Genomic DNA, 19,487 nt, shown 5'->3' on the forward strand with positions numbered 1-19,487 from the left:
ATTCATTTGGGGATAAGAGTAGAAAGGGAAGACTATTATTACTGTTCTGCCTTAGCGCGTTGTGTTGACAGCCTGTGGCTGAGACAATGTGTAACTAATGGGGTTTAATACAAGCAGGCTGGCCAGGACGAGGACACATTAAACTCCTATTCAAAAATGAGAGCGAGGAAAGGGGAATCAAAAAAGGAATGTAACGGTGCAAGTTTGAATGATGACCGTAGCCGTCACGGGCTGCATGAACAGGTCCCTTTACAAAGCGAAATAAGCAGCCAACGAGCCAAATGTGGGGTTAGTTAAACATGCGGCCCATTCATGTTCCCTCAAAGGCAATTTGTCATGCTGAATATCACCAGTTTAATATGCAAAGAAAGTGCTCCTCCTTTCCATCCTCCCTCTCCTCCCTTTCCTTCCTTCCATCCTCCCTTTACTCCCTTCCATCCTCCCTTTAATCCCTTCCATCCTCCCTTTCCTCCCTTCCAATAAAGCGCTCCTCCCTTCCATCCCTCTATCATTGCACATTTTTTGACTAAAAAGCCACAACGCGATAATGGGTCTGTATCCCCAACTTGACTTTGTGAACATAATGTTCTACATATTTTCAAAGAAGAGGAATGGGCAGTACGGCTGGGCGATGGGCAGTACAATAATTGCACCGTGAGGCCATAACAAAGTAACTTGTGTCACCAAGATTCGGTACATCAGTAATTTCGACAAATACTCTGCACAAGTCTCACTTAAACCTTTCATGTGCTAGCTGAGCTCATCACAATTCATGAGAGCTCAGCGAACAAGCTCAACATTAAACAGAACCATACACAGCCACCCAAAGTATAAAAATACCATTCAGTGGAAACTTTACCCCCCCCCCGTCCGTCCGTCCGTACCATTTGAGAAACGACTATAGGTAAAACGTAGTGGAGGGGAAGTGGGGAACAGGTGGCACCCCTGGATCTCCTGGATCTAGCCCCTCAGGTTAGACGGACAGAGGGGGATTAGGAGCGAGCCGTGATCCCATCAAAGGAGGAACGTGTCACCAACGCCATGTCTTACCACTGAGCCACACACTCCAGTGAGCACTGATCCCGTTAACTGGCTCTCAGAGGCCAGGGCTCCTAAGGCGAGCTGACAGCAGGGCTATTTTAGGGTAAAAAAAAATCACTGATTTGGACAAGAGTCTGAGATGGTTTGGCCCTTGCTATCGCGCTCCATTCGAGCGAATGAAAAAACTAAAAGGAGCCCACTTTGCCACAGAGAGCAACGATGCTTTGAGAAACAGATGAGGGATAAATGTGTTGTGACAGAAGCTAATAGAGTTTTACGGAGCTGAGTGTGTGTGTGTGTATCTGTATGTATGTATGTACAGTATGTATGTATGTATGTATGTATGTGTGTGTGTGTGTTGAGGGGAGGATGCAGAACATTGAACACACACACACACAACTTGACTGTGCATATCTACAATGGATGAATTCCTCACATCTTTGAGCTAAACACGTGTATCTCAATAGGATTGGGCCTACAGTCCCAACAATTCACCTGCATCCACTGGAGATACCAAATAGAGCAAATGCGCTGCAGGTCCTTGAATTGATTTTGACGTTGAATCAACATGGAAAACTGATTGGATTTGCAAAAAGTCATCAATGTCAGGGCATTTTGTTTTTTTTCCCTCCACCCAACTTTTGACCTAAAATCGAATGAAATGGTGAATTTCCTTGTTGATTTCACATTGAATTCACATTAGTTGACAACTCAACCAAAAGTGAACCTAAACTAGACGTTGAATTGACTGTCTGTGCACAGCGGGTTGTGTCCTTCCTGATAGAGTTGGATAGATAGAAGCCCTTCGACGTTATGTGATATGAGTTACAGCCTTTCATTTCATTACTGTAGTTAAGTGGTGTACATACTAAACTGTGCTTCCTCCTAAAGAGGAGAGGCTCATTAACTTATGGTCAATTATCACGAGGCAATTAAGAGTCTGAAACACAGAGTATAAAGAGTATGAAGCTCAATTCTAAACATAAGACACTTTGTCATGGTGCCATCCAAGTAAAAACAATCAGTTCGATTTTGTAAGGGGTTTTGATTAACCAGTGCTTCTGGATCCTAGCGGAGGATCGAGGCCGGCCCCAACAATACCCGGAGAAAGGCTGGTGGGATCGGTGGCATGCAGGGATGCTCTTAGAGCTTCAAAAGCATGTGTGGGAGGAGAAATAACACCAGGGCATAGCAAATCAAATCAAATTGTATTTGTGAAACGCTTATTTTACAAGCCTTCAACCAACAACTCAGTTTTAAGAAAATAACAACAACAACAAAAGTAAGAGATAAAAGTAACAAATCATTAAAGAGCAGCAGCAAAATAACAATAGCCAGGCTTTATACAGGGAGTACCGGTACAGAGTCAATGTGCGGGGGCACCAGTGTCGAGGTAATTGAGGCAGAGAGTTAATCTGCGCTGTTGTGGGCGACGGGTGCTAGGCAGGAGGGTTTGTTCAGTGTGTCAGTCTGCATTTCGCTCAAACGTCCACATTCTAACATAAACCAGAACGACGCGGGACAGAGGGAGGAAATATTTGCCTTCAGTATTTGGGGAATGGGTAATGTATAAACAAATAATGAAGTCGAGGCGGGCAAAAAAAAGTACATTTCATGGAAATTATTTATAGGGAAAGTGTGAGGAAAGCCACCATATCTGCTTTTCATGAATATTAGGCTGTGTTTAGACAGGCAGTCTAATTCTGATACTTTTCCTCACAAATTGGTCAGTTCAGCTTCGGAAAAGAACTGATGTGAAAAGAGCTGATGTGATTGGTCAAACTACCAATTAGTGGAAAAAAGATCATAGTTGGGCTGCCTGTCCAAACACAGCCTTAGCTATCATTTCCGAACCATGATCACAATTCAACAACGCGGTAATAACGACTGTGTCCCAATTGACACCCAATTCTCTATTTAGTGCACTACTTTTGACCAGGACCAAACGTCAAAACGAGTAATAGTGTCAAATGCAGTCAATGAAGCCACACAAAAAAAGGGGGAGCACGTGCCTCCGAGAGTTGAAGGTACAGAACAGACACCTTCTGTCATGAGGAGCACGCAACGTTCAGCAGTCTCTCTCCGTTCCAGGGAGACAGGCTCAAAAACACCCCCAGACTTCAGAGTGAATAGTGATAAAGAAATTGGTGTGCTATTATCATAGGATACTTAGCCAGGAGCTTTAACGACAGCAACCTGTGTTAAACACTATCACTGGTTTAGCTGGGGATTTATCTAGCTTAACCATACAGCAAGGTGACAGACCATCTGTTCTGGAGCTTTAGGTCGGCTGAATGGAAAAATCAGGGAATCCATAGACCCAAGGCATTACGGGTAGATTGAAAGCATCTGGCCAACAAATGACAAAATAAATTACCAACCAATTCACCCTCATCTGTAATAGTTTTATATTAAAGCAATGAGATTAAAGCAAAGAGTCCCATTTAATCAAAACCTACTCTATCTGGCTAAAATCAAATAAATCTCATCTGCTAAACATTCATTTTGCTTACGCTACGGATTTTGTTCATTTTCAAACACACCCAGTTTACGTGGTGAGCAGTTTAATATAATTTGTAACCTCGCTTTCTGAATTAGCATGCATGTCATCTTCGTAATCAAATACACCAGACATAATTGTCGGTATAACAATTCCACTCCGTGTTTAAAAGCTTTCTCCCAAATGAGTCATCCTTAATGAAAACAGACCGCAAATTACCAATGTTCTGAATTATCACTCTCCATTATATGCTTATGAGAACAAACAAAAAAACTTTTCTGAGAGAACAGATATATACACACACCAAATTGGAGCAAAATTATTTAAAAAATTGCAGAATCAGCTCAACTCCTACGTGTGGTTTAAGATTTGTGCTTACTAGGGGACATTCTGCCTTCCAGCGCCGTTAATGAGTTTAAAAGGTCACTAGACTGTTATGACACCAATTATAGTAAAATTCCAAATAACCAAATACTCTAGTTTAGCAGAGCGTGGTGGCCAGCTAGCTTAGTATTCTGTGCGAGTTCAACAAAGAATGTCTGCTGTAATGACACAAAACATAAAGTCCAGAAGAACACAGTGAAGGACTCATAGTGCTGTTATTTTCCAGTTTTTAAACAAGTAATTGACCGACATTGGTTCAATTATTTCATTTTGTTTTTCATTTCTGTGAGTGCAATGTTGTTATCTAGATATAAATCAGATCAAGCCGGAACTGAGCGATGTAGTAGGGAGTTGTAGTTTCCAACAGGCCAATATTACGCATAATTACCATGTTTTCTGCGCTAAATTAACTACAATGACCCTTATCCACTGCGTGCCTACTTGTACGGTCTGAGACAGAGAGAACAGACAGAAGAATGCGTGATCAAATCAAATCACATGTGCCGAATACAACAGGTGTAGAGTGAAATGATTACTTAAAAGCCCTTAACCAACAATGAAGTTAATAAAAATAACTGTTAATTAAAAAAATAGATAAGAAAAAAATGTAATTAACAAACAGTTATAATAGCAGCAGGAAAATAAAAGTGAGCGAGGCTACATACACTACCGGTCAAAAGTTTTAGAACACCTACTCATTCAAGGGTTTTTCTTTATTTTTAGTATTTTCTACATTATAGAATAATAGTGAAGACATCAAAACTATGAAATAACACATATGGAATCATTTAGTAACCAAAAAAAAGTGTTAAACAAATCTAAATATATTTTATATTTGAGATTCTTCAAATAATCACCCTTTGCCTTGATGACAGCTTTGCACACTCTTGGCATTTTCTCAACCAGCTTCATGAGGTAGACACCTGGAATGCACAGGTGTGCCTTGATTTGTGGAATATCTTAATATAAAAGTCAATCAAGTGCAGTCGCAAAAACCATCAAGTGCTATGATGAAACTGGCTCTCATGACGACCACCACAGGAATGGAAGACCCAGAGGATAAGTTCATTAGAGTTACCAGCCTCAGAAATTGCAGTCCAAATAAATGCTTCAAGTAACAGACATCTCAACATCAACTGTTCAGAGGAGACTGTGTGAATCAGGCCTTCATGCTGCAAAGTAACCACTACTAAAGGACGCCAATAAGAAGAAGAGACTTGCTTTGGCCAAGAAACATGAGCAATGGATATTAGACCGGTGGAAATGTGTCCTTTGGTCTGTAGTCCAAACTGGAGATTTTCGGTTCCAACCGCCGTGTTTTTGTCAGACGTGGTGTGTGGGTGAACGGATGATCTCCCCATGCGTATTTCCCACCTTAAAGCATGGAGGAGGAGGTGTTATTGTGTGGGGGTGCTTTGCTGGTGACAATGTCTTTGATTTATTTAGAATTCAAGGCACACTTAACCAGCATGGCTACCACAGCATTCTGCAGCGATACGCCATCCCATCTGGTTTGTGCTTAGAGGGCCTATCATTTGTTTTTCAAAAGGACAATGAACCAACACACCTTCAGACTGTGTAAGGGCTATTTTACCAAGAAGCAGAGTGATGGAGTGCTGCATCAGATGAACTTTTTGAGGATCTGAGGACACATGCCAAATCTTTTCAGTCTCCTGAGGGGGAATATGCTTTGTCGTGCCCTCTTCACGACTATCTTGGTGTGTTTGGACCATGATAGTTTGTTGGTGATGTGTACACCAAAGAACTTGAAGCTCTCAACCTGCTCCATTACATCCCCGTCAATGAGAATGGGGGCTTGCTCGGTCCTCCTTTTCCTGTAGTCCACAATCATCTCCTTTGTCTTGATCACATTGAGGGAGAGGTTTTATCCTGGCACCATATGGCCAGTTCTCTGACCTCTCATCCTTGTTGGTGATCAGACCTACCACTGTTGTGTCGTCGGAAAACTTAATGATGGTGTTGAAGGCGTGCCTGAACATGCAGTCATGGGTGAACAGGGAGTATTTGAGGGGACTGAGGACGCACCCCTGAGGGGCCTCCCTATTGCGGATAAGTGTGGCAGATGTGTTGTTACCTATCCTTACCACCTGGGAGCGGCTTGTCAGGAAGTCCAGGATCCAGTTGTAGAGGGAGGTGTTTAGTCCCAGGGTCCTTAGCTTCGTGATGAGCTTTGAGGGCATTATGGGGTTGAACGCTGAGCTGTAGTCAATGAATCGCATTATCACATAGGTGTTTTTTTTGTCCAGGTGGGAATAGACAGTTGAGTGCAATAGAGATTCCATCATCTGTGGATCTGTTGGGCGGTATGCAAGTTGGAGTGGGTCTATGGTTTCTGGAATAATGGTGTTGATGTGAGCCATGACCAGCCTTTCAAAGCACTTCATGGCTACAGACGTGAGTGCTATGGGTCGGTAGTAATTTAGGCAGGTTACATTAATGTTCATGGGCACAGGGACTATGGTGGTCTGCTTGAAACATGTTGGTATTACGGACTCTGTCAGGGACAGATTGAAAATGTCAGTGAAGACACTTTCCAGTTGGTCAGTGCATGCTCGGAGTACAAGTCAAGGTAATCCATCTGGCCCTGCGGCCTTATGAATGTTGACCTGTTTAAAGGTTTAACTCACATCGGCTAAGGAGAGCATGATCACACAGTCGCTAAGCTCTCATGCATGCTTTTTGTAGCTTGCCTCGAAGCGAGCATAGAAGTAATTTAGCTTGTCACTGGTCGTAGCTCGTGGCTGTACTTCCCCTTGCAGTCTGTAATAGTTTGCATCCGACGAGCGTCGGAGCTGGTGCAGTACGATTCAATTTTAGTCCTGTATTGACGCTTTGCCTGTTTGATGGTTCGTCTGAGAGCATAGCGGGATTTCTTATAACCGTCCGGGTTAGAGTCCGGCTCCTTGAAAGTGGCTGCTCTATCCTTTAGCTCAGTGCGGATGTTGCCTATAATCCAAGGCTACTGGTTGGGGTGTGTACGTACGGTCACTGTGGGGATGATGTCATCGATGCACTTATTGATGAAGCCAATGACTGATGTGGTGTACTCCTCAATGCCATCGGAAGAAACCTAGCAAAACAGTGCTGTAGCTTAGCATCTGTGCCATCTGACCACTTCTTTATTGACCGAGTCACTGGTGCTTCCTGCTTTAGTTTTTGTTTGTAATCAGGAATCAAGAGGATAGAATTATGGTCAGATTTGCCAAATGGAAGGCGAGGGAGAGCTTTGTACGAGTCTCTGTGTGTGGAGTAAAGGTGGTCTAGATTTTTTTTCTCTCCTGTGGTTGCATATTTAACATGCTGGTAGGTAAAACGGATTTAAGTTTCCATGTATTAAAGTCCCTGGCCACTAGGAGTGCCGCCTCTAGATGAGAGTTTTTCTGTTTGCTTATGGCCTTATACAGCTCATTGAGTGCAGACTTAGCGCCAGCATCGGTTTGTGGTGGTAAATAGACAGCTACGAAAAATATAGATGAAAACTCTCTTTGTAAATAGTGTGGTCAACAGCGTATCATGAGATACTCTACCTCAGGCGAGCAAAACCTCGAGACTTCCTTAATATTAGATTTAGTGTGCCAGCTGTTGTTCACAAATATACACAGACTGCCACCCCTTGTCTTACCGGAGGCAGCTGTTCTATCTTGCTGCTGCAGCGTAAAGCCCGCCAGCTGTATTTTATCCATGTTGTTGTTCAGCCACGACTCTGTGAAACATAAGATACAGTTTTTAATGTCCCGTTGGTAGGATATTCGTGATCGTAGCTCGTCTATTTTGTTATCCAATGATTGTACATTGGCTAATAGGACTGATGGTAGAGGCAGATTACCCACTCGCCGTCGGATCCTTACCAGGCACCCCGACCTACGTCCCAGATATCTCTGTGTCTTTCTCCTGCGAATGACAGGGATGAGGGCCTTGTCGGGTGTCGAGAGGGGTGGAGAGTAGTTGCTTTGTGATCTACCTGAAAATACATTATCTAAGATTGATAGTTGGTATTCAGCAGTCTTAAAAAAGTATGCCTTATTTAATTTGAAGAACTACTAAAATGGTGATTTTGTCAAACAGCATAGGCAGAAGCTGATCACTTGGAATTAAATAATAAAGATATCAAATAGGCCTAAAACTAATGTAATATACACAACTGAAATATTTTATTAAAGTAATGTGAATAAATTATGACTAATAAGTGATCAGCAGTAATGGGCAGTTACTACCATCATGGGACTTTTATTCAAAACATGTTGGTATTACAGACTCTGTCAGGGACAGGTTGAAAATGTCAGTGAGGACACTTGCCAGTGTTATAGCATTCAACCCACATAACGCAGAGTGCACTTAATGTCTTAAATAAATTATCGAAACCGAAATCCGGGATTTTTTTTTTTACAAATCAAAACTGAACCGATTTCATTTCTACACCTTGTAATTTCTCTGTCACAGCTGTACATCTAAAGCAGTGGTCACCAATACTTCCTGAGTCAAGATCACTATCGCAGTCAAAACCAAACCGAGATCTACACTCTTAGGGGGAAAAAAAGGTGCTATCTAGAACCTTTAAGGGTTCTTCAGATGTCCACAAAGGAGAACCCTTTGAATAATCCTTTTTGGTTCCTTTCTACAGAGGGTTCTCATGGAACCAAAAAGGGTTCTACCTGGACTCCAAAAAAGGTTCTACCTGAAACCAAAAAGGGTTCTCTTATGGGGACAGCTGAAGAAGCCTTTTAGGACCCTTTTTTCTAAGAGTGTATCGCTCAGATTTTTTTATATTTTTGTTGTCATGTTTAAAAAACAAACTAATAAAACAGTTCTGTTGGAATGAGGCATAATAGGTTTATCACAGCTTATTGGCTATATGCCTGGCCTGCCAATATTGTTCTTCTCAGAACATATTATATTTCAAAACTTTGATAACAAAATAGATCAGTTGGTGTAGCAGTTCGTAGTTGTCTTGAACGCACTGAAATCTAAGATTTTGTTGTTTTGAACACGGCGTTAATCTCAGCGGAGGGAGGGAGAGAGCAGCAGGCGGTCTGCCTCGTTCCTTTCCTCCGGTGAGACTGACCGGAGAGAGGGGACACCGTATTCCACCTGATGGTGAAACTCGACTCGCACCGCATCGGACTCAGGCAGGGTCACCACTGTCTGCAATTTAGGCACCAATTCTGGCACAAATTCATGTTGTTCCTATGACCAGAGAAAGTGAAATACTCCCTCGATATTAAAATACACACGGAGAGTTACTAATAATAATAAAATCACAAGGCTATCGATACACTTGGCTACTCATACATCTCAGCGGCAGCGTGAGTGGAAGTAGAGAGAACCACATTTTATGTTTTGTAAGTGTTGAATAAGACTTGAACTCGCTCATAAAAACAGCAGCTCTTTACTGTATTCTTTGACAGTCTCTCTCTGGATATGGTTTTAAAAGATTAAATCTCACATAGGCTAGTATCAAACTTTGCTGTAGCCAGGGTCATGGAAGCTGTAGGTAGGCACGTGATTTGAGCTATCCGATTGGCCAGCGCAGTAGGCCCACTGGTAGGCCTTTTTGACTTTTCCGACAAATGAAATGGTTGAAAATGGGAACACTTTACTTACCCGGTGTGCAGGTCTTCTGAATCAAGCGCACCTACCGCCAACAGCGCAACACAGAGAATTTAAAAAAGAGCACAAGCCTTTATGCCATTATCGTTGGCTTTTCTATAGAAATGTTTGATGATCGACTAGGAATGCCTTGAAGATCGACCCGTTGGGGACAACTGATCTCAAACTAAGACGTAGGATCTACATTCCACATCCATGTCCAGTAAGACTCATGACAGTCTAGCAAAGACCGTATTAAACTTGTACTAAACACGGTCGTAAACATAAACGGAGAGCAGTGGTATGCCATACAGCAGAGAGGCTGTTCAGAATCAGTACCAAAAGCACCGGAGTCTGTACCCAATGTCCACACTCTATGATGAATCACTAATACACAGGAGTATAGTCTAGATGCAAGCCCAGTTTAACGGGGAACATAACATTAGTCCACTTCCACTGATGACATCTTGATGAATAAACTCTCCAAACAAAATCGATGATACCGCTGCAGCCGGTGTGAGAGGCACAGACCCCGGGGCGGCCCCAACTAAATTGCAGACAGTGGTGTCTCCACTTTATTCGACAGAAAAACGCACACACACTTTCTTCCTTTGTCTCCCTCACACACACACACAAATGTAAGAGAGCCAGGGTAATGACACAGATACAGTACCCTTAGGGCCACCCACCGAGAGGCAAGGGGCAAGTGTTGATGCTGCTATTGTTATATAGTATCTTGGCTCTCTCAAAGCACACTGGACGCCTCATTACTCCAAACACAGCAGCAACACAAACAACAATTGAGAGAGAGAAGAGCCTGCAATATTACAAACCATAAAATACTGAATCTATATGGAGAAGTAATCAGAGAACTCCATCTTCATCTCGTGTTTCATTTCTTCACCATGACACCAGTCCTCACATGACGTTGAACTTGAAATCAATGACTTGCCATAGCGAGACTTACTTCAGAATGTACGTTTTTCTCTGTGTGCCGTGTTTACTCTGGTGGTCTCCATAGGCCTGCCCTCCTGTCATCCAAGGCCTACTGTCTCTCTGTGATGATTGACGGAGGAGGTTTGAGGTTCCTGTCATGCCCTGATGCCTGACATTGTATATATGGAGGGAGGGGGAGTGGAGGCTGCTGTCATTCTGCATGATGATGAAGACCGTAGAGATTGGAGAGTGAATATGCTAAGCGGACTCACTCAGAGTTGTCGTGTCTCGACTATCATTAATGTGTTTGACCGTTATTTTATAAAATAGTTACATACCACGTTCAATTATTACACGATTCAATTAATCATATAACAATTAGTTATGTAGTAATCTAGGGCACCACAGGAAAAGTTATTTAACGAGTTACTATCTCCCAACTAAACTCACAGTCAATTCATTAATTCTCATTACCTCATACCAGTCTCATTCTGAACGTTGTTGACTTCAAATCTGCATGAACCTTAGCATAAATGACGAATCATCGATATACAAATTGGCTTATTTATTTACTAACTAACTAAATAATCATAGAATTACATAAACACACAAACAGGATAGCTTACACATTGATTACTACACAATGCAATGAAAAGTCCCTAGTGGACTAAAACGATATGACGGCTTGTTACACAAAATGGCGGATTCAAAAGAGCGGGAAAGGGAGCGAAAGAAATGACACTATCGTACAGACAGCTGATAACTATGCTAATAAAACACAAATACTTTGCACATGAACGACCGCTCATTCGAAAGAATTGCAATGTACATATTTACGTGTGTATGTCTTTGCTGTCCCTCTGTTGAAAACACTCAATCCATCTACAGGGAGTAAAGTCTCTGGTTGTGTAAGTCTCTGGTTGTCCACCAGAGATCACAATGTCTTTTGTAGTAGTAGCTTATTGGTTTCGGAGTGTCAGTGAAAACAGATCTTCCAGAGGAAATGTTCGTTAGAATGAGATCCCAAAACAACACATAGGCCCTAGATGCACAGGCTAAGTAGCTCAGTTGGTAAAGCATGGCGCTATTTTACTCGCGTTAGGCTGTCAACTAAAGAGCTGCGGGTCCCGACAGAGATCATTGCGGCGCGGTCTGCATTTCTCATGCTGCAGGTGGGAGAGGGAGGTTTGGCAGACGACTTTGGAATGAAAATATTTTTGTTGTCCCGCAGATTATTTGTAAACGGTAGTCATACTGCTTTGAATGCTTTAGCCTAGGCCTACCTATCTATTGTATTAAAAGCTCCTCTTTGTCGCATTATTCACACTGCTTCAGCTTCAGTAACCTACCTCTCCTCTTCTAGATGGGCAGGTGAGATCAAATGTGCCTAGCATGTGTGTTTTCATTGAAACAGAGTAGTCTGCCAATGCATGGGCTGAGAATCACTGGCAGTTATTTTTACAAGAAAATGTACTTCATAAATATGATTATGCAATAGTTTACTACATGCCTAGAAATAAATATTGATCACCCAAATTTGTCTCCATCTGAAAATCTTCCCACTCCTAACAGGAACGCTATAAAATAGCTCAAGAGAAAATGCAAGTCTTTCCAACTCTGCTCTCTCCAAACAACGTCTGGCATATTGGTTGAGATAGCCTTATAATACCGCTAGCTTCATATAATGGTCCACATGAGAATCTATGGTAATTTAACCTAGGCTATTTCTTAGATTATCATCATTTTGATATTGCCTATAAGGTGCAAAATTGTTGGGACCAGGGCTGGCAAGTGACGGCCAAACAGTGAACGATCGAGACGGAACTAGCTAGCTAGCCAACCGGATTCTCCAACATTCTCCTAACAGCTTTTCATACCACAAGGTAAGATTAAAAACAGTAGAATTTAAAAAGCAACCGCTATTATGTGGCTATCAAAAGTTGCTGCTTAGCTTAGCTGCCTGGCAAGCTAGCTAGCATGTTAACAGCACAGTAAAGATACAGTAGCTCTAGCATTTGTATTCATAGGCAAGAGAACTGTCAAAGTTGGTGAGATCAAAAATATTATGCAATCTGCTAATATTACCAAGGTCAAGTTATTGCCCATTTTAGTAAATGCTATTGAGCCATTTCAGCTAGCTAAATTCATTAGCTTTCTAGCTAACGTTTGCTATCTATGTAAATAGCAAATTATATACGTGACAATACTGTAAGCTAACGTTACAGTAGCAATGCCAATTCAATGGAGGGAGCAGTCTGGGTTAGTGTCACCTGATTTCCTTTAGACTTTTTTTAGCTAGGTAGCTACAGTGGCTTCAGAAAGTATTCATACCTCTTGACTTATTCAATTCAAATTCAAAATTGATCAAAATAATAATAATAATAATAATAATAATAATAATAATAATAATAATAATAATTCCTGATCAATCTACACACAATTTTTGCAAATGTATTGAAAATGAAATACAGAAATATCTCATTTACATAAATATGCACAACCAATAGTCAATACACGTTTGAATCCCTTTGGCAGTGATTACATCTGTGAGTCTTTCTGGGTAAGTCTAAGAGCTTTGCACACCTGGATTGTACAAGGTTATTGTGCTGCCGAAAGTTGAAAGCCGACTGAACCAGGTTTACCTCTAGGATTTTGCCTTTGCTTAGCTCTATTCCGTTTCTTTTTATCCCCAAAAAAACCTCCTTAGTCTTTGCCGATGACAAGCATACCCATAACATGATGCAGCCACCGCCATGCTTGAAAATATGAAAGTTGGTACTCAGTGATGTGTTGGATTTGCCCCTAAACATAACGCTTTGTATTCAGTGAATAAAATGTATTTCTTTACCACATTCTTTGCAGTTTTACTTTAGTGCCTTATTGCAAACAGGATGCATGTTATGAAATATTTTCTGTACAGGCTTCCTTCTTTTCACTCTGTCATTTAGGATAGTATTGTTGAGTAACAACAATGTGGTTGATCCATCCTATTATAGCCATTAAACTCTTAACTGTTTTAAAGTCACCATTGGTCTCATTGTAAAATCCCTGTGCGATTTCCTTCCTCTCCAGCAACTGAGACAGGAAAAACGGCTGTATCATCGTAGTGTAATTAATAACTTCACCCTGCTCAAAGGGGTATTCAATGTTTGCATTTTTTTTTTACTTTACCAATAGGCACCCTTCATTGCGAGGCATTGAAAAACCTCCCTGGTCTTTAAGAATCTGTGTCTGAAATGAACTGCTCAACTGAGGGACCTTACATATAATTGCATTTGTGGGTTACAGAGATGAGGTAGTCATTAAAAAAAGAATGTTAAACTCTATAATTGCACAAAGAGTGAGTCCATGCAACTTATCATGTGACTTATTAATCAAATGTTTTACTCCTGAACTTATTTAGGCTTATTTAGCCATAACAAAGGGGTTGAAAACTTATTGACTTACTCTTTTTTCATTTTTCATTCATTTGTAAACATTTCTAAAAACATAATTTCACTTTGACATTATGGGGTATTGTGTGAAGGCCAGCGACACAAATTCTCAATCTAATATTTTTTTTATTCCGATGTAACACAACAAAATGTGGAAAAAGTCAAAGGGTGTGAATACTTTCTGAAGGCACAGTACACACACCGATGAACACAAACATACAGGTGAACGGAACTAAACAGCCAAGCGTCCGGGTCTGTCTCTTTCTATACTCTTAGGAAAAATACATTTCAGGAATCCAAAAGGGTTCCACCTGCAACCAAAAAGGATTCTACCTAAAAACCAAAAAAGGGTTCTCCTATGGGGATAGCCAAATCTCTCTTTTGGACCCCTTTTTTTTAAATGTAGCATTAGAAGAAGCCTTCCATGCAAACAGAAACAGTGCATTGGAGGCAGGCTCATTATTGATCCCTCCCACCCCAACATAAATACACAGGCACACACACAGGCGATGTGGAAGGAAGAGGGATACAGACTTACTTTGTCGTCTTGGTGGCCAGCAGCTGGCTGGGTGTCCTTGCTGTGATTGTCAGCGGTAGGCCTGGCACTCCCCTCTGTCTGGCCGTCCTCTGGCTCGCTCTGTTGATGGGTACCCGACTGTTGGGGGGAGCAGGGGAGAGTCTCCACTGCCATCTGTATGCCACTCTGGATGTCCATCTTCCCCTGCACTGCCATTCCATGGAGCGAGAAGAGAGGAGGGGGAGAGAGAACCAAAGAGCGAGTAAGGGAAGAGAAATAGGAAACACACATTCACAGAGCTGACGCACTAGTATACACACATACAGTCACACACATGCAAGCGCATGTGCAAATACAGTACCAGTCAAAGCTTAGGACATACCTACTCATTGAAGGGTTTTTCTTTATTTTTACCATTTCTCTACATTGCAGTATAATAGTGAAGACATCATAACGTTGAAATAACAATATGGAATCATGTAGTAACCAAAAAAGTGTTAAACAAATCCAAATATATTTTATAGTTGAGATTCTTCAAAGTGGCCACTCAAATTTGGACTCATTAGACCAAATAGTGGTTTCTTTGTAGCAATTTGATTATGAAGGACTGATTCACGCAGTCTCCTCGGGAACAGGTGACGTTGAGATGTGTCTGTTACTTAAACTCTGTGAAGCATTTATTTGGGCTGCAATTTCTGAGGCTGGTAACTCTAATGAACTTGTCTTCTGCAGCAGAGGTAACTCTGGGTGTTCCTTTCCTGTGGCGGTCCTCATAAGAGACAGTTTCATCATAGCACTTGAGGGTTTTTGCGACTTGAAGAATCTTTCAGAGTTCCTGAAATTTGACAGACCTTCATGTCTTAAAGTAATGATGGACTGTTGTTCTCTTTGCTTATTTGAGCTGTTATTGCCAAAATATGGACTTGGTCTCTTACCAAATATATTCTGTATACCACCCCTACCTTGTCACAACTGATATGCTCAAACGCATTAAGGAAAGAAATACCACAAATTAACTTTTAACACGGCACACTTGTTAATTGAAATGCATTCCAGGTGACTACCGATGATGGTTGAGAGAATGCCAAGAGTGTGCAAAGCTGTCATAAAGGCAAAGGGTGGCTATTTGAAGAATCTCAAATATAAAATGTATTTTGATTTGTTTAACACTTTTTTGGTTACTACATGATTCCATGTGTTATTTCATAGTTTTGATGTCTTCACTATTATTCTACAATGTAGAAAAGAGTAAAAATAAAGAAAAATCCTGGAATGAGTAGGTGTGTCCAAACTTGACTTGTACTGTAATATACAATTTATTAGGTACATCACCCAGTTCACAAAAATGGTTTGCTTCTACAGACAGTGAGTCACGTGCCGTGGCTTGCTATATAAAGCAGGTAGACAGATGTCGAGGCATTGTTACTGTTCGATGGAATCTTAGAATTTTCAAAACGAGTGACCTAAGTGCCTTTGAGCGTCGTATGATCGTCAGTGCCAGGCACAACAGGTCCAGTATTGCAGAAACTGCCAGCCTACTGGGCTTTCATGCACGAAAATGGCTAGGGTTTAACAAGAATAGTGTGACAGACAAAACCTTTCCTGCCAGTGGTAGTCCTGTAAGCAAAAGCAGCTTGTTGATGAGAGGTCCAAGGAGAATGGCAAGAATCATGCAAGCTAAAAGGGGGGCCAAAAACAGGCAAATAATGGCGCAGTACAACAGTGGTGTGCAGAACGGCATCTCGGAACGCACAACTCGTCAGTCCTTGTTACAGATGGACTATTGCAGCAGACCACCACAACGGGTTCCACACCTATCAGCTAAAAACAAGAAGAAGCGGCTCCAGTGGGCACGCGATCACCACATAATTGAGGAGTGGAAAACCATCACCTGTTTCAATAAATGCCGGTTCCTGTTGCGTCATGCTGATGGCAGTCAGGATTTGGCGTCAGCAGCATGACGACGAGCACGCAGATGAGCTTCCCGGAGAAGGTTTCTGACAGTTTGTGCAGAAATTCTTCGGTTGTGGTCTCAGACGGATCCCGCAGGTGAAGAAGCCGGATGTGGAGGTCCTGGGCTTGTGTGGTTACATGTGGTCTGCGGTTGTGAGGCCGGTTGGCCATATTTGCCAAAATCCCTAAAACGAGGTTGAGGCGGCTTATGGTAGATAAATGAACATTCAATTCTCTGGCAACAGCTATGGTTGACATTCCTGCAGTCAGCATGCCAATTGTACGCTCCCTCAACTTGAGACATCTTTGGCATTGAGTTGTGTGACAAAACTGCACATTTTAGAGTGGCCTTCTATTGTCCCAAGCACCTGTCCCCAGCAAAAGGTGCATCTGTGTAATCAATCAATCAAATGTATTTATAAAGCCGATGCCACAAAGTGCTATACAGAAACCCAGCCTAAAACCCCAAACAGCAAGCAATGCAGATGTAGAAGCACGGTAATGATCATACTGTTTAATCAGCTTCTTAATGTCACACCTGTCAGGTGGATAGATTATCTTGACAAAGGAGAAATGCTCACACTACAGGGATGTAAACCAATTTGTGTACAAAATTTGAGAGAAATAAGCTATTTGTGCGTAAGTAAAATGTCTGTGATTTTTCATTTCAGCTCATGACACATGGGACCAACACTTTGCCTTCATATTTTTGTTCAGTATAAATCAGCTCAGTTTTGATGAGTGACCAAATTGTTGGAAAAGACACCTCACGACGGCGCTGTGAATCTTTGGCCTCTCCAAAAAGTACCATAGCATTAGCTCTGTGCACAGAAATGCATTCATACATTTCCATAAGGCCATAGAGGGTATATATATATATATATATTCAAAAAATATATATAATTTCAATATCATGGAGGGCAATATATACGGGACATATTGGATTTAACTGTCGTCCTATTAATAAATTATTTTGTAGATTCATCCAACTCAATTAATCAATTATTTTTATTTTCATTCAGCACTGTAGGCCTACAGATAGGTATGTATTACAATGTAGCCCAGCGGTTCCCAAACTAGGGAAAGCGACCCCATGCAGAGTAGCCGGATATGAAAACGGGGTCACCAGAGAATTTCCAAAATCCTGAAGGAAAAAAATATATACCAAAAAATATATTATTACATCGTCTTTGTATCTCACAATCATTGTAATGTGGTTAACCTAAAAATTCAAAATGAAAATGTTTCCAATCTAAAGGATGCAATTCAACCAGAGAACCCTAAACTACAACATTTGTGAAAATGAAAGAAAAAAAAACAGTTTACGAGTTTAGATAATTGACGTTTAAGCTTAAAAAAGCAGTTTGCTTAGATTATTCCCTATGGGAAAGTAGGCGAATTGCATTAAACAGCATCAATTAGACGACAAGGTACCCTATCGTGTTTCTTCCCGGGTTTATTCTCTATTCGAGAAAGGTTATTCGAGGATCTACTTGACAGCTTTAGGTCAGTCCGAGTAGACTAAAGGATAATAACGAAAATGCACATTTAGCCTAACTCTCTTCCTACGTGTTGACACAATATCAGTATGTTGTGCCTGTACCTAGACTGTACCCAGACTAGTAGCCTAGTGAGGATACACTGTTCCAACAGCTAAATGTGTTGAACGTAGCTAGCTAACGTAATATACACAAGTCGCTAGAACACCAAAATACCTGTCACCAGCGCTCCTGGTTATGTCAGTAGCTGCATATCAATGACGAGGAAGATGCGGTGTAACTTGCTTTTACATCTCTGTTGCTTTTTTTGACGCAGAACACCACAACCGTCGGGGACAAAATAATACGTACAAGGTTAATTAAGTAGAGGGGAGTATAACAACTAATGTAGAAGAGGCAGCGGTGCGGTTCGTTTCGCTACTGACGACACGGCAGTGACGGCAAGGTGGAGCCGCACAAACTGCCGGTTTAATGAGAAGGCGTGTCCTTGCGCGCTGTCACAAATCCTCCTCCGATCGAGCTCTTCCTCAAAAAAAAAATCCCGGTTCCCGTGGAGCCGGGGTCATCAAGAGTAACATCAAGAGGATGGAAGAATGGGATTCATGGCATTGTGGTGCTACTTTTTGGTGCGTCAAATGTTGTCACTAAAGTCACAGTCAAGGAATTCACAGTTCAGTCTTACAGCAACACGTACAGTATGATCTAGGCCTACTTCAGCATTGTGCTCTGATTATTATAACAGTATTGTAAACTCACCAAGACCACATTGTTGACAGCAATGGGTCTTCAAACACAAAGTTTCAGCTTCTTCAAATTGTTGGGTTCAGAAATTATATTTAGCTTTTCATCAATATGAATGCATGCAATCACCTTGAATAGAATGTGTGATAAGTGAAAATACATTACAGTATAACCTGTTACCATTCTAATATGTTATTACTTTTTTTCTGTTCTGTAATAACAGCTACCAAAATGTTTTATATTTGTGTAAGGTGCAAACTATAACCACAAGGTGGCAACACACACTTTTATAATGGACTCCAAAAGTAAAGCAACGACAGACCTCCATAAAGTTATTTCCCCAATTGTAATTTGTTTTCTGCTTACAGTAAGCATTGCTAATTGCCCAGAGCTGGTCTTTTGAGAGCTGGCATGAATTAAAATAATTTAGCAATATCCGCACATGCTGTTGCAACAACATACTTTTATTATTGGTATTAAATCCATTTAATTAGCTGGGAAAAGTACTTGCTTTGCACGGAGACGATCGAGAGAGGAGAAAGATCTCCAAGGAGGGTAGTAAATGTCTGAAAACATTTTAATTATGTGCTCTCACCATGGGATGAGCTGTTGGGGGGGGGGGGGGGGGGGGGGGGGGGGGGGGGGGGGGGGGGGGGGGGGGCTCAGACCAAGACTCTCTCGTCTGTTCACACAGGCTGCGGCTGAGGAGTCACATGGGAGTTGTCCATGGATGCATCCCGAATGACAGCCTACTCCCAAATAGTGCACTGCTTTTGATGAAAGCCCATAGACATGGCACCCTGTACCCAATATCGTGCACTACTTTCGACAAACATTTGGGAGCCATTTAGGACACAGCCCATGCCTACATCTAC

The 19,487-nt window shown here is 41.6% G+C and overlaps 1 protein-coding gene across 3 annotated transcripts in view; it reads right to left on the minus strand.

The window, feature by feature from the left end:
- LOC110488444 (RNA-binding motif, single-stranded-interacting protein 3) overlaps positions 1 to 18,332 on the minus strand; it is a 344,118-nt gene extending 325,786 nt beyond the window's left edge. The window contains exons 1-2 of one of the 3 annotated variants that reach the window (XM_036970692.1): positions 18,088 to 18,332; positions 14,441 to 14,628 (exon numbers count right to left, since the gene is read on the minus strand). In XM_036970692.1, the coding sequence (XP_036826587.1) occupies positions 14,441 to 14,617 (177 nt within the window). In that variant the 5' untranslated portion in view covers positions 14,618 to 14,628; positions 18,088 to 18,332. The remainder of the gene's footprint in view (positions 1 to 14,440; positions 14,629 to 18,087) is intronic. The other 2 variants (XM_036970691.1, XM_036970690.1) reach the window with 2 other exon arrangements.
- Positions 18,333 to 19,487: the final 1,155 nt, after the last annotated feature.

This window comes from Oncorhynchus mykiss, chromosome 32 (genome assembly GCF_013265735.2).
Source record: "Oncorhynchus mykiss isolate Arlee chromosome 32, USDA_OmykA_1.1, whole genome shotgun sequence".
Classification (NCBI taxonomy): Eukaryota; Metazoa; Chordata; class Actinopteri; order Salmoniformes; family Salmonidae; genus Oncorhynchus; species Oncorhynchus mykiss.